We start from the raw sequence: 25,278 nt of genomic DNA, 5'->3' as shown, positions 1-25,278 counted from the left end.
ATAGCACAGCGGGTAGGGTGTTTGCCTTGCACTCGGCCGACCCAGGTTCAATTCCCAGCATCCCATATGGTCCCCTGACCATCACCAGGAGTAATTCCTGAGTGCAGAGCCAGGAGTAACCCCTGTGCATTGCCAGGTGTGACCCAAAAAGTAAAAAAGCAAAAAAAAAGTTGGATTTTAGTATGATCTACTGAAAAATCCAAATTCTTTATATTTTCTATAAATATGATAAAAAGACATTTTGAAAATAACTTTACCATAAGACATGCTAATATCTTCTGATGCTAATTAAAGAAAGAAGCTGGATTCTAGCGTGACCTACTGAAAAATTCAAAGAGGCACAGAAGATAAAAGGAAAACCAGAGTACAAACCCAAATCTACCCTATAGATACGTGTTTCTAGTACCTTTGTCCTTCTTGAAATCCAGAGCATCTTGTTTATCGGTGACAATTTCCTTCATGTTAACAACACTTCGATGGATGAGCTGACGAAGAATTTTGATCTCACGAATCGCTGTGATTGGAAAACCCTCTTTCTCATTGTCTAGTCTCACCTTCTTCAAGGCCACTAGCTCTCCTGTCAGAACAGAATTCAATTCGTTATTATTGCAATTAGAATTTTTTGGCCACCAATATGAACCTACCACCATTATGAAGAGATACACATCTTTGTTCTAGAAGACACACTTCAAGTTTATTTTTTGTGGTGCAGGGCCTCATACATGGAAGGTTAACTGTTCTTGAGTGCTTGTTTAGAGGTTCTAGCAGGGGAGCGCAGCTACTTGTATACCCTCGACCGAACACCATCCCCATTTGGGCAAGGCTGTCCTCTTCCACTGAGCATGCAGCTTCAGGAGGGACACTCATGGAGTGGTGAGAGAGGAAGGCGACACCTGCCTATTCAGACAGATCAGCTGAGATCAACCTTGGCAATCAATGGGGTGACAGAAGTCACAGCCAGATCGCGCTCATATCTGGTAATTGTTATAACTGAATTACAACCCTGCTTTAAGTAATAAATACTATGTGCCTAATAACTATAACTTGATATATAAAAATATAGTCCTTTTGGGGCTGGAGCAATAGTACAGCGGGTAGGGTGTTTGCCTTGCACGCGGCCGACCAGGGTTCGATTCCCAGTATCCTATATGGTCTTCTGAGCACCATCAGGGGTGATTCCTGAGTGCAGAGCCAGGAGTAACCCCTGTGCATTGCCAGCTGTGACCCATAAAAAAAATATATATATATGTATATATATATATATATATACACACACACACACACATATATATACATATATATATATACACATATAGTCCTTTTGGACTGGAGTGGTAGTACAGCGGGTAGGGGTGCTTGCCTTGCACGCGGCTGATCAGGGTTTGATCCCTGGTATCCCATATGGTCCTCTGAGCACTGTATTTTCCTAAGTGCAGAGCCAGGGGTAACCACTGAGCATTGTTAAGTGTGACCCCATAAGCCTCCCCGCTCAAAAAAAAAATGAAAAGAAAAAAATATATTCCTTTATTTGGTCTTACTTTTAAAAATCTGAAACTTTTTTGTTTTGTTGGTGGGAGGCGGTATAGGGGTGATCAGACCTGCAGTGTTCAAAAACTGCTCCCAGCAGTGACATGGTGCTGAAACCTAAATCCAGAACTCCCACAAGTAAAGCATGTGTTCAGCACAATGAGTCATCTCTCTGGCCCCAGGACTTAAAAATTCTGATTTGCTTTCAGTTAAAGGCTAGACATACAGTACAGCAGGTAGGAAGTTTGATCAGTACCCAGCCAAACCATGTTCGATCCCCAGCACCTCAGGTTCAATTTTCAGCATCTCATAAAGTCCCCTGAGCAACACCAGGAGTGACCCCTGAGCACAGAAGAAGGAGTAAACCCTAAGCACTGCTGGGCATGGCCCCATAAAAAAAATCAGCTGAAAACTTCAGATTACAAAAACAATAATTCAAATCAGGGGGCGGGCAATAGTACAGTGGGTAGGGTGCTTGTCTTACACATGGCTAACCTGGGTTCAATCCCTGGCATCCCATATGGTCCCCCGAGCACTGCCAGGAGTAATTCCTGAGTGCAGAGCCAGGAATAATCCCTGAGCATCAGCAGGTGTGACCCCAAAAAAGCCAAACAACAAACAAAAATTCAAATTGCTTTTTTTGGCAGGGAGGAGTGGGGGGTGGGGTTAGGGGGGTGGGATGGTGTGTATGTGTGTGTTTTGAATCATGCCCAGGGATGCTCAGGACTTAATCCTGGCTCTGCACTCAGGAATAACTCAAGGAAGTGCTCAAGATTCCATATGAGATGCTGGGAATCAAACCTGGGTTAGCCAGTACAGGTAAAGTGCCTTACCCGCCGTACTATAGTTCTGGCCTGATTCAAATTACTTTTATCTTCAAGAACTAATTCTTGGGGCCGGAGCAATAGCACAGCGGGTAGGGCGTTTGCCTTGCATGCGGCCGACCCGGGTTCGATCCCCGGCATCCCATATGGTCCCCCAAGCACCGCCAGGAGTAATTCCTGAGTGCAGAGCCAAGAGTAACCCCTGAGCATCGCTGGGTGTGACCCAAAAAGCAAAAAAAAAAAAAAAAAAAAAAAAAAAGAACTAATTCTTAATCAAATAAAAAGCAAACTTTGTTTTCATTCTCTATTCCATAAATACCTTGAATATTTTAGTATAAAACATTTACAACAGACAAGAGCAGTTTTGTTTGTTTTTGCTTTTTGAGTCACACTCAGCGATGCTCAGAGGTTAATCCTGACTCTGCACTCAAGAATTACTCCTGGGGCTGGAGCGATAGCACAGCGGGTAGGGCGTTTGCCTTGCACGCAGCCAACTCGGGTTCTAATCCCAGCATCCCATGTGGTCCCCTGAGCACCGCCAGGGGTAATTCCTGAGTGAAGAGCCAGGAGTAACCCCTGTGCATCGCCGGGTGTGACCCAAAAACCAAAAAAAAAAAAAAGAATTACTCCTGGTGGTGTTTGGGGGACCATATGGGATGCTGGAGATCGAACCTGGGTCGGCCTCCTGCAAGACAAATTGCCCTACTATCGTTCTGGCCCAAGAGGAGCATTTTATAACAGTTAAATAGTACTATTCTTGGGTCCAGAGAAAGGCTCATTAACAAAAACACCAAACTTGCATGTGTGAGGCATTGTGTGACTCTCCAGTGCTACTTTTAAGCACCAAGATCAATTCCAACAAATCAGCTATTTAGAACCCTACATGTTGCAACCCCCAGCAAACAATATAACTAAAATAAGAAAGCACCTGAGTGAAAAGTGTGATTTATTAATGAGTACAACCAAGTCCGTGAGCCCTACAATCAAGTCTGTCTATAACTAATCACTATAACAATAAGGAAAAGAAAGGTGGGGGTGTAATCTTTTTGGGGAGAAAGGTTAGTAACTTTTGGAGACCAAATAAATACGCAGGTGTTATTTTTTTTCTCAATCCATTTGAGAAAGTTATATTGATTATTTTTTTCTAAAATAAAGCCAGAGACAAAAAGAGTGTAAGTATATGTTCAAGGAAACACATGAGCTTGAAGAACAAACCTATGGCTGAATTGCACAGCGGGCAGGATGTTTGCCTTGCACGAGGCCGACCCAGGTTCGATTCATCCGCCCCTCTTGGAGAGCCCGGCGAGCTACCAAGAGTATCCTGCCCACAGGGCAGAGCCTGGCAAGCTACCTATGGTGTATTTGATATGCCAAAAACATTAACAACAAATCTCACAATGGAGACATTACTGGTGCTTGCTCAAGCAAATTGATGAGCAATGGGATGACAGTAATAAGTGATTTATAAAGTTTTATAGCATCATTTACCTGTGTCTTTGTCCTTGGCTTTATATACTTGGCCATAGGTTCCTTCTCCAATAATCCCAATAATGTCAAACTTGTCTACACAGCGTTTTCCCCAGTCACTTTCTGTTTGTCTTCTTTCTCCATAACGAGGACAACATATTCTAAGAGGCGAAACAAAAGTAAAAATACTTATTATCAATATTGACTATTCAAAGATGAAAACAGAATTCTTTAGTGATTTCACCGGACCTTGGATCTTTAATGATTTTCCTTATTAAAAAGGCAGAAATCTGGGGCTGGAGAGATAGCACAGCGGGTAGGGCGTTTGCCTTGCACGCGGCCAACCCGGGTTCAAATCCCAGCATCCCATATGGTCCCCTGAGCACGGCCAGGGGTAATTCCTGAGTGCAGAGCCAGGAGTAACCCCTGTGCATCGCCAGTTGTGATCCAAAAAGCAAAAAAAATAAAAAAAATAAAAAAAAAAAAAAGGCAGAAATCTAGGGTCGAGAGACAGTACAGTGGGTACGGCATTTGCCTTGTTCAGGTTTGATCCCAGAATCCCACAAGAAGTGGTTCCTGAGTGCAGGAGTAACCCCTGAGTATCATAGGGTATGCCCTCCTACCCCCCACACATACACACACACACAAAGACAGACAGAAATCTGGGCTGGGACTAGGGCAGGCTTTTGCATGTGAAGTCCAGAGTTCAATCCCTGGATCTTCAAAATAAATAGCATAAATGAATACTAAAGCAGGAATCAAATGAAATGAAATCAATAGTTTCCCATCGTAGCTAAAACACAAAATTTGTAGCTTTCAGAAGATAGAAGATAAAACAATAGAGCTGATCTGTTTGTTTTCTAAGCTCTCTTCCTGACTCAACTATAAAATAGGAAATAGAGGGCAAAATAATAGCTAAGTGGACTAGAGCAAATGCTTTGGGTTTTTGTTTTATCGCTTTTTGTTATTGCTGTTTGAGGCACACCCAACTATACTCAGGGGTTACTCCTAATTCCACATTGCAGTCACTCCTGGTGGCGCTCTAGAGACCACAAAGGTTGCCAGGGATAGAACCCAGATTGCCTGTGTACAAGGCAAGCAGCCTACCCGCTGTACTATCTCTCTGGCCCCTGAAGGAACTATGCAGAAAATCTGGATCCAACCCTAACCTGAACGTTACTAGGTGTGACTCCTCACCCCAACACCCACCCCCAGCACCAAACTGGGAGTAACCCCTGAGCATTCCCAGATATAACAAAAAAACAAAAGATAAAATAGAACCAGAATGAAAGTACAAGGATTAAAGTTGTTTTCTTTCACGCGGCTGACCCCAGTTTAATTCCCAGAACCACACAGTCTCCAGAACATAACCATGAGTGACCTCCGATGAAGGAATCAGAAATAGCTCCCAGTACAACTGGGCATGGCCTTCTGAAAAACAAAATGGAGGAAGAATCCCTATGTCATAGTTTTACCATAAAAATATAAAACTTTTGGGGCTGGAGCGATAGTACAGCGAGTAGGCATTTGCCTTGCATTCAGCCAACCCGGGTTCGATTCCCAGCATCCCATATGGTCCCCCAAGCACCGCCAGGAGTGCAGAGCCAGGAGTCAGCCCTGAGCATCGCTGGGTGTGAACCAAAAATCCAAAAAAAGAAAAAAAATACAAAACTTTGGCAATAATATTGAAAAGTATTTTTATTAATAAAAGAAATGCTAATAATCAAGAATTTAATTCAGATGCTACCACATTGGGCCAGAGATAGTACAGCATGTAGAGTGTTTGCCATGCAGCTGACCCAGTTATCCCATATGGTCCTCCAAGCAACACCAGGAATGATTCCTAAGTGCAGAGCCAGGAGCAACCCCTAAGCATTGCTGGGAATGGTCCAAAAACTAACAACAAAACAAACAAATAAAAACTATAGATATTACTATACAAATGCTTGGGGGATGAAAACCCCCATCTATTTATTTTCATTAAGGTGTACATGTTTGATTATTACCCTGAATAAAAGGGCATTTTCCCCCCTTTTCTGGGGAGGGGAGGGAAGAAGTGTGGGAGAAGAAAGCTTGGGACACACTCAGTAATGCTCAGTATTTACTCCTGCCTCTTAGGTCCAGGAAATCACTCTTGGCAGGGCTCAGGGGACCACAGGTGAGCTGGGGATAAAATCTGCTGGGTCAGGTGTGTGACAGGCAAATGCTCTACCCATTATACTATCATTCTGGCCCAAAAAGGGAATCATTCCTTAAAGGAGAGCACTGTTCACAATATATATGAACTTGAAAACTTACAGCTCTTCTATTAACACAGATTGTATCTAAATTTTACTTACACAGACAAAGGGTTCTCTAAGGAAGGGTTTTATCCACTAAAAATACAGTAGGGTTTTATCCACTAAAAATTGCTCCAGCCAGAGCAATAATACAGTGAGCAGGGCACATGCCTAGCATGCAGCACATTCAGGTTCAATCCTGGCACCATATTATGGTCTCCTAAACCCCACCAGGAGTGATCCCTGAACGAAAAGCCAGGAATTAGTCCTGTGCACTCCCAGGTGTGGACCAAAAACAAAGCCAAAAAGAGGTATATTTGAGGGATAAAGAGACAGACAGTAAAGAAGGTAAGGCACTGGACTTGTATACAGCTGTGGCAGTTAAGACCCTGGTATGAATTCTCAGCACCACCTATGGTTACCCAAGCATCACCAGGGGTGATTCTTGTAACAGAGAGCCAGGAATAGTCCAACCTACCAGGCCCAGCACTGCTGATTATGACCAAAACCACTACCAACAAAATATTGTTTAAAAGATGTACATTTAGCCCTACTTATGACCCTACTGATGTGAACTGTGGTATAAAATCTGGAATTTATGCGCAAAGCTAAAGGAAGAAGGTATAGCTAAGGGTGAGAGAGATAGTTTAACAGGTTGAACACATATTTTTTCTTTTTTAGGGGTGCACACACGGCAATGCTCAGGGGTTACTCCTGGGTTTGCATTTAGGAATTACTCCTGGAAATGCTTAGGGGGCTATACAGGATGTTGGGAATCGAACCCATGTCAATCCTGTCCAAGGCAAGCCCCCACCCACTAAATGTAGCTCAGTAGTACAGCACTTGCATTGCATGTAAGAATATACTATCTCTCAAGCCCTGAACACATGTTTTCTGCATGTAAAGGTACAGGGGACCATAGGTAGGCCTGAGATTGAATCTGGGCTGCCCATATGCAAGGCAAGTGCCCTACTTACTACTTATAACACATGTTTTTATGAGAGACCTGGGTTTGATCCCTGGTACCACACTGCCAATTAAAGCACCACTAGGAGTGAACCCAAGCACAAAGCAATGAGTAGTCCAAAAACCAAAAGGAAAAAAGGTGAGAGGGGGGAACTGGTCCAACCTTTTTTGGAAAACAATATGGACATTCCCCAAAAAACTAGAAAATTGAGCTTCCATTTGACCCAGTAATACTACTTCTGGGAATATACCCTGGAGGCCAAATAACACACAGCAGAAATTATTCACAGTAACCGGAATCTACAAACAATCTGAGTGCCCGAGAACAGATGAATGAAGAAATTATGGCATGGATTGCCATAATGGAATATGGCATAATGGAATGTATCTTAGTTTCTCCAATTCTCCTCACCCCTTCACCTCCACTCTTCTTCTATGGCATAATGCCATAATGGAACACACAATGGAATACTACGCAGCTAGTTAGGAAAAAAAATCAAAAAATGTGCCTATAAATGAATAGACATGGAGAGCATCATGCTAAATTAAATGAGTCAGAAGAAGAGGGATAGATATAGAATGACTGTTATAAAAAAAAAAGAAAGAAATAGTAGAACACTTATGTCCGAGGCCATGGAAAATAGGGGCTAGGAGGATTGGTCAATGGTTGCAATCTACCACAAGTATGTATGGGGCAGTCACTGTCACTGTCATCCCGTTGTTCATCGATTTGCTCAAGCGGGCACCAGTACGTTTCCATTGTGAGACTTGTTGTTACTGTTTTTGGCATATTGAAAACGCCACGGGTAGCTTGCCAGGCTCTGCCATGAGGGTGAGATACTCTTAGTAGCTTGCCGGGCTCTCTGAGAGGGACGGAAGAATCGAACCCGGGTCGGCCACGTGCAAGGCAAACACTGTGCTATCACTCAGCAGGTAAACTGTTTGCCTTGCATGCAGCTGATCCAGGTTCAATTCCCAGCATCCCATATGGTCCCCCGAGCATCACTGGGAGTGATTCCTGAGTGCAGAGCCAGGAGTAACCCCTGAGCATCACTGGGTGTGACCCAAAAAGCAAAAAAAAAAAAAAAAACCCAAAACAAACAAATTAAAAAAAAAAATTAAAAAGGAACAGGAATTCTCTATGTGGGGCAGTGTGGGTAAAACAGAGAAGGGACCAGTATAACAATAATAGTAGGTAAAGGGATATACATGACAATGTTTTAGTATCTATATTTGCAAATCACAATGCCTGAAAGGGGGGAGGGAGAGAGAGAGGAAGAGAGAAGAGGGGAGGTGAAGGGGTGAGGAGAACTGGAGATACTAAGTGCTGGGAAATGTACACTAGTAGAGGGAAGGCTGTTGATCGCTGTATGAAATTTAATCATGAACAGCTTTGTAAGGGTCAATCTCACAGTGATGTAATAGAAAAAATATATTTTAAAAAAAGAAAAACTACTGTAAGAAAAGTTTCCTTAAAAACTCACTTTGGGGGGCGGCAACGCGGCCGACCCGGGTTCGATCGCCGGCATCCCATATGGTCCCCCAAGCACTGCCAGGAGTAATTCCTGAGTGCAAAGCCAGGAGTAACCCCTGAGCATCGCTGGGTGTGACCCAAAAAGAAAAAAAAAAAAAAACCTCACTTTGGGGGGCTGGAGTGATAGCACAGGGGGTAGGGCATTTGCCTTGCACTCGGCTGACCCGGGTTCTAATTCCAGCGTCCCATATGGTCCCCTGAGCACCCCCAGGGGTAATTCCTGAGTGAAGAGCCAGGAGTAACCCCTGTGCATCGCCAGGTGTGACCCAAAAACCAAAAAAAAAAAAAACTCACTTTGGTCTCTTTTTATACGGTTGCTGAGGTGGTGTGATTGCCTTTGGTTCTGGAGAGTCTGGAGGAGACGGATCCCCCCCTGGGAGCTCTGGAGGAAGAGGGAGGTCTGTGAGTAAGTGACGTGTTCTTTGTTCCTTTTCTTTCTTCACAGGTTTTGAAGGTAGAGTTTCTTTTGGACTAAACAATAGAAAAAAAAAAAGAGAGAGATAGACCACAATTAGTCAAAGAATACACAAATAAACCATTCAAAGAGGGGGCTGAAGAGATAGAACAAAAGGTACAACACTTGTCTTGCATGTATCTTACCTGGATTTGATACTCACCATACCATATGGTACCCTGAGCCCTGACAATAGTGATCCCTGAGCACAGAGCCAGGAATAACGACTAAGCACATCCATGTGTGCCCAAAACCAAAAACCTTTTCAAAGATTATTCAACAGCAATTTTCCCTTAAGGAATAAATTTTAAAACCCACAGTGGATGCCTAAGATTGCAACCAGAATTTAACCCTACATATACTGTTTTTTCCTATATATATCATAATCATAGTATAATTTATAAGTTAGGTACAGTAAGCGATGAAAAAAATAACTACTAATAAAAAACTGATACGGGGCCAGACAGTTAGCACAGGGGGCATGGGATGCTTACCTGGTGTTCAATACCCAGCATCCTATCTACTCCCCTGAGTAGTGCCAGGAGTGATTCCTGAGCACAGAGACAGGAGGAAGTCCTGGGAATCAAACAATGTGCCGCCCCCCACCCCCAACACATATACACACACGACCCAAAATAATAAATTAAAAAAAAAAAACTATGAAAGTTGGTGTGGAAGATGTGCACTGGTAGAGGGATGGGTGTTTGATCATTGTATGACTGAAACTCAAACATGAAAGCTTTGTAACTGTATCTCACGATGATTCAATTAAAAAAAACCTGGAAATTGTGTGAATGTGATTTTCTCTATCATAATATTTCTCAAAATATTTCAAACTTTAACTAAAAGTGAATAATGATAGTAGTTAAATGCTAAAATCACAAAGATGAAAGCTAGTGAGAAAATACAACAGATAGTGGCCGACCTAGGTTTAATCCGAGGTAACCTATATAGTCCTTTGACCCTTATAAGGAGTGATCCCTCAGCACAGAGACAGAAGTTAAGTTCTGAGCACTGCTGGGTATTGCTCAAAACAATAAATAAGTAAATAAATAAATAAATAAATAAATAAATAAAATGACAAAGATAGGTCAGCGAGACAATACAGGAATAAAGGTGCTTGCCTTGCACAAGGTCAACCAGAATTCAATCCCCAGCACTCAATATGGTCCCCTGAGCACTGGACAGAGTAACATCTGAGAGCAGAGCCAGGAGTAAGCCCTGAGACCACCAGTAAGCCCTGTGGTCCCAAAACTATAAATGACAAATAGGAGACTATAAATATATTACAGGAGGCAGGGCATTTACCCCAGCCCCATTCCTATCCCAACCCTCGCGCCAAAACATTAACTACAGGAGCAAAGAACACAGCTCAGTAGTAGAGCACTTGCTTAGCACTTGCTTGTTCACATACCTCCCCAACACCAAAATTTTTACTTTTAGTGGAAAAAACACTAAGATAATTAATGCTCCTTCTCGGGAGGTGTTCTCTGTGTTTGGTGAATTCCTTTGAGGAAAGCGCCCAGGTGGTAGCCTCCAGATCCTCTGGTAAGTCAAGGTTGACTGAGCAATTTTTTAAGAATTTAAATTTTTTTCTATGTTGAGGAAAGACTGGCAAGCTACCCAGAGTATCCAGCCTGCACAGCAGAGTCTGGCAAGCTCCTTGTGGTGTATTCGATATGCCAAAAGCAGTAACAAGTCTCACAATGGAGACGTTACTGGTTCCCGCTCGAGCAAGCATTCTGTAAGTTAAAAATATTTCATTTTTACAAAAAGACATCTATAGTAAGGCACCTGCCTTGCACACAGCCAACAAAGGTTCAATCCCTGTCATCCAATATAGTCCCCCAAGTACTGGCAAGAGTGATTCCAGAGTGCAGAGCCAGTAATAACCCCAGTGCTGCCAGGTATAGCCCAAAACAAAAACAAAAACAAAATCTACAGCATATAAAGAAATAAACAATTTGGGCACCAGAGATAGCTCAATGGGCTCAGTGCATACTTTACATGGGGAGACCTGCACCAGACAGTCCCCCAAACACTGAAAGGAGCTAACTCTAGCACAGAGCCAGAAGTAATTTCTATTTTATTTTTTTTTTTTTGCTTTTTGGGTCACACCCGGTGATGCACAGGGGTTACTCCTGGCTCTGCACTCAGGAATTACCCCTGGCGGTGCTCAGGGGACCATATGGGATGCTGGGAATCGAACCCGGGTCGGCCGCGTGCAAGGCAAACACCCTACACGCTGTGCTATTGCTCCAGCCCCAGAGCCAGAAGTAATTTCTAAGCATTGTCTGGATATGGCCCCAAATCCCTATCCCCACAAAAATAATATTGGTATATTATAGTTATAGTTCCCTTTAACTGCTTACTGTCCTTCCTTAAATTTCTATTTGAATTTTTTGGTCTTGAGGTCACACCAAGAAGTGTGGCTCTGTGCTCAGTAAGTTACTCCTAGGTAGACTCAGGGGACCATAAGCAGTGCAAGGTTGGCCACATGCCAAAGAAAGCTCCATCCATACTGGCTGTGCTATCTCTCCAGCTCTCCCTGATCCCCAGAGCCCTTGCCCAAATTCTATCTAGATGTTAACTGAGAGAATATAAAATGCAGTAAGTTAGGATCTTAAATTCATAAATTATAATTAGAAATTTACCAAGTTCATCATGCCTATTGCTTATTTTCCTTTGTTTTTATAAATCTGGCGGTCATACCCAGATGTTCTCAGGGTTTATTCCTTGCTTTGTGCTTAGAAATCACTGTACTCTTGCTCCTGTCCCATATTCTGTAATTATTATTTTTATTTTGGATTTTGGGGCGATAGCTGGTGATGCTCAGGGCATACTATGCAGTCAGGAAATCACTCCTGGAGTTGTTCAGGGAACCATAGAGGACTCTGGGAATCAAACTCAGGTCAGCCACATGCAAGACAAATGCCCTATCTGCTTTATCACTCCAGTCACCAAACTTTTCTTTTTTTTGGTGGAGGGGAGAGGGGGTGGGGGGAGATGCACACCTAGCGATGCTCAGGGGTTACTCCTGGCTTTGTACTCAGGAATTACTTCTGGCAGTGCTCAAAGGACCATATGGAACGCCAGGGATCAAACCTGGGTCTGTCGTATGCAAGGTAAACATACTATCTGCTGTATTTTCACTTCAGACCCCTGCCCCAACGAAAAGAGTTAAACAAAGAATGAAAGCTTGGGGGCTGGAGCAATAGCACAGCGGGTAGGGCATTCGCCTTGCACGCGGCTGACCTGGGTTCGATTCCCAGCATCTCATATGGTCCCCTGAGAACCACCAGGAGTAATTCCTGAGTGCAGAGCCAGGAGTAACCCCTGTGCATTGCCAGGTGTGACCCAAAAAGCCAAAAAAAAAAAAAAAAAAGTTCGAGCCAGAGTCGGTAGGATGCTTGCTTTGCATGCAGTCAAAAACGGGGTTTGAGGGGCTGGAGTGATAGCACAGTGGGTAGGGCGCTTGCCTTAGACACGGCCGACCCGGGTTCGATTCCCAGCATCCCATATGGTCCCCTGAGCACCACCAGGGGTAATTACTGAGTGCAGAGCCAGGAGTAACCCCTGTGCATCGCCGGGTATGACCCAAAAACCAAAAAAAAAAAAAAGGGGTTTGATCCCAGCACCACACTTGGTCTCTCCAAGCACAGCCAGGAGTGATTCCTGAGTACAGAGCCCAGAGTAATCAATCCCAGAGCACCACTGGGTGGTGGCTTAAAAACAAACCAAAAGAATGAAAGTTCTACAATGTAATATTGTTATATTACTAAAAAACATAAAACTTAAAAATTAAAAAACTATTTTACAATATTCTATAAGAAATATCAGTTATAGGGCCTGAGCAGTAGTATAGTGGGTAGGGATTTGCCTTTCATGAAGCCAACCTAGGTTCAATCCCAAGCATCCTATATTGTTCCCCAAGACCGTTACGAGTAATTTCTCAGTATAGAGCCTGCGTATGCCCTAAACTCTGCTGGGTATGACTTAAACAAAAAAGTGGATAAACAGGGCTGAAGAAATAGAAGTCAAGGAAATCAACTTTCATATGGCCAAATCTGGTTTGATTCTCAGGACTGCACTGAACCACAAGGAGTCATTCCTGAGCACAGAGCCAGGAATAGCCAGCCCCTGAGTACTGCCAGGGGCTAAGTGGCTCTCCATAATGGGGAGATAAATAACCCTCAAGCTAAACATTCAAAGAAAGTGAGTATGATCAACTATTTCAGAATCATTAAGACAGATGGCAGCAGCTCTCTCATGATAAACAATGAATTATAGTATGCAGTGATATGGGAAGCTTTACTGGAAAATGTCTTCAGATCAACTTGTAAAGGAAGGACATTTTCCTATATGTCTTCAGAGAGATAGTGCAACATACAGATTCATTCTATAAATAAAACTATGCTAGACAGTAAGTCTTATCTAGTTCATCATAATTGTTCAGGCTAAAACAGATCTGAGAATTCTAAATACATTACAGGCTAACTTCTCTTTGAAAAGTAATTACAAAAACTAGATTTTTAACATGACTATTCCCTAACATAGAATAAAGAATATATCTATAAAAAAAGAGAGAGTAAATATATCTATCCCTTGAAATGTATTACTTAAAAATATAGTGCTGCTTGGGGCTAGAGCAATAGCACAGTGGGTAGGGCGTTTGCCTTGCACGTGGCCAACCTGGGTTTGATTCCCAGCATCCCATATGGTCCCCTGAGTACCACCAGGAGTGATTCCTGAGTGCAGAGCCAGGAGTAACCCCTGTGCATCGCCAGGTGTGACCCAAAAAGAAAAAAAAAAAACGAAAAAAACTGCTGCCTTCTGAGTATAAAACAAAATCTCAAAAGCTACTTCCTACCAACTTTCAACTTTTAATCTCTTGTAAATCAGATCAATAAAATCTAGATTCACTTTACCACATTAAGACAATGGAATACAAAATGATCATGTAAAACTTCCTGCTGAATTACTTATAAAGATGAAGACAAAACAACTATAAAACTAAAATGGATAGCATTACTAGGTTGCGCTTTTTATTTTTTTGCTTTTTGGGTCACACCCGGCAATGCACAGAGGTTACTCTTGGCTCATGCACTCAGGAATTACTCCTGGCGGTTCTCAGGGGACCATATGGGATGCTGGGAATCGAACCCGGGTTGGCCACGTGCAAGGCAAACACCGTACCCGCTGTGCTATTGCTCCAGTTCCCCCCCCATTTTTTTAATTCCCACACTTTAGGGACTGGAAAGACCGCTCAACAGCTCAAAGGAATGCATACTTTGCATAGAGAAAACCCAGATTCAATCCCTGGTACATGGTTATTCCTCTCCAGAGCCAGCATGCTGGAAGTGACCACTGAGCACCAAGCCAAAAGTAGCCCCTAAGCAAGTAGCCTCACTGGATGTGGCCCCAAAGTAACGTGAAAAAAGTTAATTTCCCCAATGTTTATGACATTCAGATAGGAGCCAGAACAATAGTACAGAGGGTAGGGCACTGCCTTGTACCCAGTTTATCCAGGTTCAGTCCCCAGCACCTCTGAGCTAATGGGACTGATTCCTTAATGCAAGCCAGGAGTAACCCCTGAGCACAACTGTAAGCCCCCACCCCCCAAAAAAAGTCAAGGAAAAACACGCCACATACCACCATTTCACTCTTTCCTGAATGACAAATAGATTTCTTCTTGGTTAAATGTTTCATTAGGCTCAAAGTATCTAGTTCATCAATTTATTTTAATCTGTTTACATCTAGGTACTGCTATTTGTTTGAGTTTGGGGGCCACGTCCAGCTGTGTTCAGGGCTTACTCCTGACTGCTCAGGGATTACTCCTGGCTGGTCTCTGGGAAGCATATTCAGTGCTAGGGATCCAACCCAGCTCAACTGCATGCAAGGCAATCAATCACCTATCCTGTTGTATGAGCTCTATGGCCCCAAGGTCCTGGTGTTTCTGGTTTGCTTTATGCTTCAGTAACAGAAACAGTGAAAATACACATTGCTTCTAAATATATTGTAGTATGTTAGGGGATGGATAAATAGTACAGCGGGTAACGCGTTTGCCTTGCATACAGCCAACCAGGATTCAATACCTGGCACTCCCTGAGCCCGCCAGGAGTAATCCCTCAGAGCAAAACCTGGAGTAAACCCTGAGCACTGAAGAGTGTGACACAAAAACCAAAAATTAATTAAATAAGATTTTATTATGTTTATTTCAAGAAAGACTTTTTGATGAGATATTACTGTAAGTTATTACTGTAAATTAGGACACAAATTTTGAAGAGATTAAATCTAGTTTCATCAAATGTAATTAAAAACCCTAAAACTAGGTCAGAGATAGGGGTTAAGGTGCTCGTTTGCCTTGTACATAGGATACCCTAGTTCAATTCCTAGTACTACATATGGTCCCCTAAGCACTGCCAGCAGTAATCACCTAGCTAGAAATAAACTCTAGGTATTGCCAGATGGATTCCCTGCCACCCCACACACCCTTACCTCTCCTCCTCCCCCCCAAAAAAACCTGGAATGAGAACTTAAAAGCACGTGCTCAACAGGATGGAAGAAGCCTGGGTCCAATCCATGAAACTGCACGGTCCCAAGTGTTCAAGTACTATATCAGGCATAGTCTAGAGCACCAATGGGCCCAAAACAATTACAACACGAATCCCTGAAATAAGTTAACAGTGTGTTTCTAGGGCAAAATGCACGTAATTCTCTGGCTTCAAACGTTGGCACCAGAGATGTAAAAATGATTAAAAACCCTGAGATAATTATGGTCCAGAAAATTACACTGAGTGACTGAAGAGTAAACTAAAAGGGTTGCAGCATATACTTTACATGCCAGAGGATTTGGTTTGAACCCAAGCAACACATGGTCTCCTGATCACTGCAAGTAATGAACTATTGAGCACTGATCCAGGAGTAGTCCCAGAGCACTACTGGGTGTGGTTCCCTTCCTGCCAAAAATTACAGTGATTAACAACATTAGAATTTAAAATTTAATAAAACACTCACTGAAGAATAAATCTATACTGGGGCTGGAGCAATAGCACAGCGGGTAGGGAGTCTGCCTTGTATGCGGCTGACCCAGGTTCGATTCCCAGCATCCCATATGGTCCCCTGAGCACCGTCAGGGGTAATTCCTGAGTGCAGAGCCGGGAGTAATCCCTGTGCATCGCCAGGTGTGACCCAAAAACCAAAAAAAAAAAAAAAAAAGAAAAAAAAAAAAGGGAGTAAGCCTATACAGTGCAAAGACAGTATACTAGATGCAGGAGGTTTAGAATAGGAAAGCATATGCTGAACATTCAAGTCGATATTTCAAAATGCAATACTGGGGCAAGAAAGATAGCACTACACACAGAGTGCTTAATTTACATGCATCTGACTCCACTTTGATCCCTGGCACCCTGAGTACAGAGCCAGGAGTAAGTTGAGTACCACTGGGTGAGGTCCCCACAAAATAAATAAAAACTCAATACATAAATAGTACTTCCTGGAGCTTGAGCAACAGGCGGGTAGTGTTTGCCTTGTGTGAAGCTGATCTGGGTTCGGTCTCTGGCATCCCATATGGTCTCCTGAGTACTGCCAGGAGTAATTCCTGAGTACAGAGCCAGGAGTAACCCCTGAGCATTACCGGGTATAACCCAAAAAAAATAACTAAAGAAACAATACTTCCTGATTCCCCATTTACATCTTGTAGATAGGTTAACATATAGTAAGAAGGCTGCATAATGTTCAAACAAAATAATGAAAAAGGTCAGAGAATGGAGTTCAGCAGCTAGACGTCTGTCTTATATAAGGCATTAAGTTTAATCCACAGCTTCCCTTTTACATCCCCGTTCAAAAAAGAAAAGTGTGCGGAGACAAAGCTCAATGTCTATGTCTGAGTATCTATGTCTGCTTTCATATAGGAGGCACAGGTTCAACTCACCAGCACAGCATGTATTCCTGAGCACAGCAGGGAGTGACTCCCAAGCACAGTCCAGAGTAGATGAGCCACTGTCAGGAACGACCCAAAGAACAAAAACAGGGTGTCTGGCAGAGCACTTTTATGTGCCAATCTGGGTTTGATGCCTGGCACTCCATGTGGTCCCCCAAGCCCCACCAGGAGCAAAGTTAGAAGCCCTGAGCACTACAAAGTGTGACCCCCAAAACAAAACAACAAAAACAAAAAAATCAAGTGTGTCTTTGGCACTAAGGTGAGGTAGCTGTTCACTAAGACCATAAATGTTAGCACCACTGCAAATACATTGCTTAAACTGCAATAATCTTAAGAAAAAATGTGAGGCCCTGGATTCAATCCCCAGCATCAGTGATCTCCTAAGCACCACCAGATGTTCCCACAAACAAAACAAAATATTAAGTTTTAGGATTACCCAAGCTTTTAAATCTGGATGATGAGCTGGAGAGAGTACTGCTGGGAAAGCACTTGCTGTGTACACATATCCAGCCCAGATGCTTTATCCATACCCACACCCAGTCCAGATCTATATCCGGCATTACACATAGTTCCCCAAGCCCACCAGGAGTAATCCCTGAGCAAAGAACCAGGAGAAGCCTTGAGCACCACTAGGTGTGGCCCAAAACAAAACAAAATCTGAAGTTTCTTTCTTTTATCTTTTATTACTTTTGGGGTCACACCTGGCACTGCACAGGGGTTACTCCTGGCTCTGCACTCAGGAATTATCCCGGCAGTGCTCAGGGGACCATATGAGAATCGAACCCAGGTAGGCCCCGTGCAAGGCAAAGGCCCTACCTGCTGTGCTACCGCACCAGCCCCAAAATCTGAATAGTTTCTTGTACTTAATAATTCTAATAAAAAGTACTTACTGTTAATAATGACCTACTAACAGTAAATGCTTTTCATTTACTTTTTAAGTAGATATAATCTGCTTTTAAAAAGTTTTGGTAATTTTCCAATTTTAGGCCAGAAAGATATTACAGAAGGCATCACTCTTGCATGCAGTCAACCTCATTTGGTCCCTAGCACTAATTGTGGTCCAAGGACCAATAGGAGTCAATCCTGAACACTGAAAAAGGAATAGCACCTAAGTCTTGCTGGGTATGACTCAAAACCAGAAAAATAAAAATAACAAAAGAAAAGTATATGATTATTTTCTAATTTTGATAACATAAACTTTTTGTTTTGTGGGTCAGATCCGGTGGTGCTCAGAATTTACTCCTGACGGTGCTCAGGGGATCATATGAGATGCCAGGGATCAAACCTGGGTCAGCCACATTGTTCTCTCTCCTACCATGTGTTTTTCATCTGGTAGGTGCAAATGGTGCATGAAGAGCGGCTCAAAAAAACAAAGACAAAAATTTTAGGGCTGGAGCAATATACAACAGGTAGAATGATTGCGTCGCAAGCAGCCAACCTAGGTTTGATCTCTAGCACCCTAGTATAGTCTCCCAAGCACCACCAGAAGTGATCCCTGAGCACACAGCCAGAGGTAAGTTCTGAGTACCACTAGGTGTGGGTCAAAAACAAAAAAATAAAAACAAACAAAAAACCAACAAAAAATCCAATACATACCAAATTAAAATATAGTGAAGGGGCTGGAGAGATAATATAGCCGGTAGGGTGTTTGCATTGCATGAGGCCAACCTGGGTTCTATCCCCAGCATCCCATACGGACCCCAAGCACCGCCAGGAGTAATTCCTGAGTGCAGAGCCAGAAGTAACCCCTGAGCATCGCCAAAATAAAAAGGAATAAAAAAATACACATACAGTGAAAAATGAAATTGATAAGTATGGAAAAAAATTCCCAATTTCCATTTTTCATCTTTAACAGTTTCTTCATACTGGACTGATGAGAAAAGGGTTGGAAAATATGCTTTGCATGTAGAAGTTCCAGGTTCAATCCCTGGCTACAAGTGCCAGGGAATAAACACAGATTTAGAAGAACAACCCATAGCACCAACAGGTATGCCCCCATAACTAATAATAACCTACTAATATTTTATACAAATAACACATTTTTATATAATTGTGCTGGATTATGATAAATCAAACTTTCGGAATCAGAACTGGTATATAACAAAAACTGCTTCATTTTCTCCTACACTCTTAACGATAATCACATGTATGCAAACAAGTCTTTTTGTCTGGGCGAGAAAGGGTACCACCGAAGCAGAACTCAGGGTATGTGGGCCACTTCCTATGATCTCAGCCCAGGAGGGTAGTGAAGAGTCAATACTTTGTTCAGTGGGGCCAGAGCGATAGCACAGCGGGTAGGGCGTTTGCCTTGCACTCGGCCGACCCGGGTTGATCCCCGGCATCCCATATGGTCCCCCAAGCACTGCCAGGAGTAATTCCTGAGTGCAAAGCCAGGAGTAACCCCTGAGCATCGCCGGGTGTGACCCAAAAAGCAAAAAAAAAAAAAAAAAAAAACCAACTTTGTTCAGTGATGCAGTGTTTCTCAGGCCAGCGGTCTAGCCTTTTGTACTATCTCCCCAGTGTGGAGCACTGAATGGTCTTATGTTAACCTTTCATCCCCAATCTGAAAGATTCCTACGTGCTTTTGTTTATTTTGGGGTCACAATCAACTGTGCTCAGGGCTTACTCCTGGCTATATGTTCAGTGATCACTCCAGATGGGCTCAGGGTTTTCAGGGTTTTGGAGATGTAAAGTACTGGGGATCAACCTTAGGTCAGCCACATACCATGAAGCACCTTACCCATAGTACTCTCCTGATGGCCCCAGATCCCCATGTTTTCTATCAAAATCATTCCCCCTATGAAACACAAGCATTTTCCAGTTAACTGAGTAAACATATCAAAATGAAGATTCTTAGCAACACCCATGTTCTAGCCACTACATAAACTAATATTCAAATGATTTTCCTCTGAAGTATGGGAATATGGTTCAGAAGTAGAGCACTTATCTTTCATGTATGAGGCACTGGTTTCAATGTCTGATACCTCCTACCAAGAAATAATTTCCTTCTGGGGGAGGTAATAGTCGTAAGCTTCTTTGAGTATCAATCAAATGACCATTTCCTTTCCCTATAAACAACATAGGACCACAGTTTATATCTAAAAGTATACAAAAGATCAGGGCCGGAGCGATAGCACAGCGGGTAGGGCGTTTGCCTTGCACGCGGCCGACCCGGGTTCGATCCTCGGCATCCCATATGGTCCCCCAAGCACCGCCAGGAGTAATTCCTGAGTGCAAAGCCAGGAGTAACCCCTGAGCATCGCTGGGTGTGACCCAAAAAGCAAAAAAAAAAAAAAAGTATACAGAAGACTTCAACTATTTATACGTATGTATGTATATATATATATATATATATATATATATATTTCAAGTTGTTTTTAGAATGCTGCAGAATTCATATATGGCTATTAATAACAGAACATGAGGATTGGACAAATAGTATAGGAGTTAAGGTGTTTGCCTTGTATCCTGCCAAGCCAGGTTCAAATCCCTGGTACCAGATATGGTCCCCACTGTCATCACCACTGGCTACTTCTGAGCCCAAAGCTAGGAATAGCCCCTGAGCACTGCTAGGTGTGTCCTCCGTCCTCAAATAATATGAAGAGCATCAAACTGAAGGAAACCCTGAGGACTACCCGGTCTAACCCAAAACAGAAAATAAAATCAGATTTAGTAATGTCTGTATGTGTGCGCAATACTTTAGCTAAAGAGGGCTGGAGGGATAGCACAGTAGGTAGAGAGGGCGCTTATCATGCACAAGGAGGACACAAATTCAATCCCGAGGACATAAAGTCCCCTGAGCCCAACCAAGAGTGATCCCTGAGGGCAGAGCAGGGGTAAGCCCTGAGCACCACTGGGTGTAGCCAAAAAACTTATTAAGAAAAAAAGGAAAAAAGCATAAAGAATCTCTAAAAATAGTTATGAGCCAAAGAAATCACTCTACAGACTGATCACAAACTGCATGCAATCCCTGGTATTAAGATTCAATCCATGGCACATAGTATGGTCCCGAGTACCACCAAGAGTGACCCCCCCAAGAACAGAGCTGAGTACTGAGTACCCTGAGTACAGACAGGAGTGGCCCAGGACCCCCACCCCAATTACAAACTTAAAAACTAAACATAAAATTCAAGGGACTGGAGCAATAGCACAGCAGGTAGGACATTTGCCTTGCATGTGGCCAACCTGGGTTCAATTCCCAGCATCCCATATGGTCCCCCGAGCACTGCCAATAGTAATTCCTGAGTGCATGAGCCAGGAGTAACCCCTGTGTTCAGGTGTGACCCAAAAAGAAAAAAACAAAACAAAAACCTAAACATAAAATTCAATTCAGAAGCCAAGCAGATAGGTTGGAGTACATGATTTACATGCAGGAGCAAACGGTTCAACACTACATTGTCTCCAGGAAGCACCAATGGGAACTCCTAAGCACCAAACTGGAGGAAATCCTGAGGACCACCAGGTCTGACCCAAAACAAAAAATAGAATCAGATTTAGTAATGTCTTTATGTGTGTGCAATTGTCAAGGCATACTCTTGGCTCTGTGCCTAGGATCACTCCTACACACTGCCACGGATCCATGCAAGTTAAGCACCTTACCCTCCATAATATCTCTCTGGTTCAGAACAGTACTTTACAGTCTCAGTCAACCGCATCTGTGCATTAATGCAAAGAATCAAGGACGAAATGCTGCTCAAGCACAGAAGCGCTGGAGATTATCTCAGACCATTTCAGTAGTTTGGGGGTAGGAGGTCAGGGAGACCTCAGGATTGCACTGCAGAAAATTCTTGGCCCCATGTGGTGCTGGGGACAGATTCTGGGGTCATCAACATGCCAAGCATGTGCCTTAACCCCTGTCCTATCTCTTCAGCCTCTGCATTCTTTTGAAAATATTTTTCCTTATATCCAGGGTAAAGGATATAAGGGTAAATTTTGAGGCTAAATCCTGGTTCTATACCTTATAGGTATTTTGAAAATATCTTAAAAATATTTTTCCTTATATCCAGGGTAAAGGATATAAGGGTAATGTTTGAGGGTAAATTCTGGTTCTATGCCTTACAGGTATCCTTTCCATTTTGTTTTCGTTTGGGGGTCACACCCAACAGAGCTCAGGGCTTCAATCTAGCTCTACACTTCGGGATCACTTCTAACAGAATCAGGAAAATGTATGAGATGCTGGGGATTAAACCTTCGAAGACGACATGAAAGGCAAACACTCAATCCACTATACTATCATTCCCACTATACTATCATGCCCACTCTGAGGTCACTATTGATTGTGTTCAGGTGGTCAACAGAATACCGAGAATAGAACATGGGGCTCCCACATGCCAAATACACTCCAGCACTATTATGTTTATATTTTTCCCTGTGGTTGTTCAGGGGTTATACTTGGCAGTAGTCAGGGGCTATGCCTGGCAAACAGCTCTAGGCTTATTCCTTACAGTGTACAGGGGACCATGTAGCACTGGTGATCAAACTTGGGTTTCTCACATACAAAGTATAGCACTGTGAGCTACCTCTCAAGTCCCCAAGTATAGTATGGATTTTAGTCCACACCTGGCTGTACTCAGGGCACCATGCAGTGCCAGGAATCCAACACAGTCCTCCCACATACAAAATACATACTCAGTTCATTGGCTATGTCTCTGGTCCTTTCTCTCCTCCCCCCACCCCCCGGTGGCGGGGTCACAGCCAGCAATGCCCAAAGGCCACTTCTGGCCCTATGCTCAGGGATAACTCCCAACAGTTCAGGTGATCATATGAGATACCAGGGATCAAATAAGAACTGGCAACATGCCAGGTATATGCCTTTTATCACTCTGCCCTCTTTTTAAATATAAGTATAAAGGCACAGGGTCTGAAAAATATATCATCAATCAACTGATGTCATTTCCTAAGTAGGGAGGCTGGGCAAAAATGGTATGAGGCAAGATTATTCACTGGGACTTATATCTGAATTCAGAACAAAAGTTTATTGATGAGCTGGAGAGATAGTATAGGGGTCAAGCTGCTTGCCTTGTATGCAGCCATTCCCAGTTCAATCCCAGCACCATATATAGTCCCCACTTGCCCGTGCCCATGCACCACCAGGATTAAGCTCTAGTACCACGGGGTGTTGGTCCAAAGACCAAAAAGAAAAATTGTTGCAAAACTGAATCTTATATCCTAGAGAATAAAAGAGGAGTATCTATTTTATTATTTTTTTTTTTTCTATTTTTTTTTTCTTTTTTTGGGTCACACCCGGCAATGCACAGGGGTCACTCCTGGCTCATGCACTCAGGAATCACCCCTGGCGGTGCTCAGGGGACCATATGGGATGCTGGGATTCGAACCCGGGTCGGCCGCGTGCAAGGCAAACGCCCTACCCGCTGTGCTATCGCTCCAGCCCCAGAGTATCTATTTTAAAATGTCAAAAAAAGTAACAAAAATTACTACAGCTAAAGCATGTTTGTTGAGTGAGTGAATGATACTTGCCTAGCTAGTTCTCCCAGGGAATTAAAGAAACATATTTCCTAATGCCTCCCATAAAATCAGACCCAGGTTGAATAATAATTTCAGTTCTCAACACTTAGGACTTATTAAAATCAGTTTTTCCTATCATCTCATTGTGAATTTATAGTCTCGTTATCAAAGATCCTATGTATGTTTTTTTTGCTTCTTAGAGTAACCAAAAAAATTTTTTTAAAGCAGTCCCTTTCGGTCTGAAGAGATAACCCAAAGGGCTAAGTGCCATTCTCTGCACACAGAATACCTGGACTTGGGGCTGGAGCAATAGCACAGTGGGTAGGGCGTCTGCCTTGCACATGGTTGACCTGGGTTCGATCCCCAGCATCCTGTATGGTCCCCCGAGCACCACCAGGAGTAATTCCTGAATGCATGTGCCAGAAGTAACCCCTGTGCATCACCAGGTATGACCCAAAAAGAAAAAAAAAAAAAATACCCGAACTTGATTGATCCCGAGCACCATATATGGCCCCCAGACACTGCCGTGTCCCCTAGATACTGCCACGAGTAAACCTCAAGCATGGAACTAGAAGCAATCCCTGTTGACTTCCTGGTGTGGTCCAAAACCAAAACAAAAGCAACATTTTTCAAAAATAAATACGGTTTGGGGCTGGAGTAATAGTACAGCAAGTAGGGCGTTTGCCTTGCATGTGACACAGATTCAATTCCCAGCATCCCATATGGTCCCCCGAGTACCGCCAGGAGTAATTCCTGAGTGCAAAGCCAGGAGTAACCCCTGTGCATCACCCAGTGTGACTCAAATAAATAAATATGGTTTATTTTTCTCCTGAAGCAGGAGTTTAAAAAAACAAAATCAAAAAAAGAAAGCTATAGGGGCCAGAGACTAAATATAATGGCTATGGTCTAGTTTGATCCCTGGTACACCAAATGGTCCCCCAAAACTGCTAGGAGTGATCCCTGAACACAGCACCAGATGTATGCCCTGGCACTACCAGGTATGGCCCAAAGCAAAAACTGTAGCATTGTCGTCTAGTTGTTCATTGATTTGCTTGAGCGGGCACCAGTAACATCTGCATTGTGAGACTTGTTACTGTTTTTGGCATATCAAATATGCCACAGGTAGCTCTGCTGTGTGGGTGGTATACTCTCAGTAGCTTGCCAGGCTCTCCAAGAAGGACGTAGGAATCAAACCCGGGTCAGCCACGTGCAATGCAAACGCCCTATCCACTGTGCTATTGCTCCAGTCCAAAGCAAAAACAAAAAAAGGGGCTGGAGAGATAGCACAGCGGGTAGGGCGTTTGCCTTGCACACGGCCGACCCGGGTTCAAATCCCAGCATCCCATATGGTCCCCTGAGCACGGCCAGGGGTAATTCCTGAGTGCAGAGCCAAGAGTAACCCCTGTGCATCGCCAGGTGTGACCCAAAAAAAAAGCAAAAAAAAAAAAAAAAAAAGAACAAAACATCTATAAAATATATTATTTGGGATATCTGAGGTTATTTAATGTTATTTATATGAATCACATAACATTATATGGTAACATTTATTAAATGTTATGTTACATTAAACATTATAATGTAACATTTATATGGTACTATTAAATCACTTTTTCAGAGTAAAAATTGTCATAGAAAAATATTTTATGAGACATGCTCACATAATCAGAAGTGTCATAACTAATATGGCAAAGCATTAGTAATTGGTGGAGCTAGATCAATGTGTCAACTACCGTATTTTTTTCCTTAGCTATTAAAATTTCAACATAAAGATTTAAGGGAACTGGGAAGGTAGCTCAAAAAACCTTGCATATAGGAGCTCC

General features: G+C 43.0%; 1 protein-coding gene across 5 annotated transcripts in view; it reads right to left on the bottom strand.

The window, feature by feature from the left end:
- Nucleotides 1-25,278, bottom strand: part of CDK12 (cyclin dependent kinase 12) — a 99,865-nt gene that overhangs the window by 63,128 nt on the left and 11,459 nt on the right. For all 5 annotated transcript variants that reach the window (XM_055132976.1, XM_055132977.1, XM_055132973.1 and 2 more), the window contains exons 3-5: nt 8,892-9,068; nt 3,840-3,979; nt 407-577 (exon numbers count right to left, since the gene is read on the bottom strand). In XM_055132976.1, the coding sequence (XP_054988951.1) occupies nt 407-577; nt 3,840-3,979; nt 8,892-9,068 (488 nt within the window). The remainder of the gene's footprint in view (nt 1-406; nt 578-3,839; nt 3,980-8,891; nt 9,069-25,278) is intronic.

This window comes from Sorex araneus, chromosome 3 (assembly GCF_027595985.1).
Source record: "Sorex araneus isolate mSorAra2 chromosome 3, mSorAra2.pri, whole genome shotgun sequence".
Taxonomy (NCBI): Eukaryota; Metazoa; Chordata; class Mammalia; order Eulipotyphla; family Soricidae; genus Sorex; species Sorex araneus.
The sequence above is the reverse complement of the archived record's forward strand: the minus strand, read 5'-3'. Positions and strand labels throughout refer to the sequence as shown.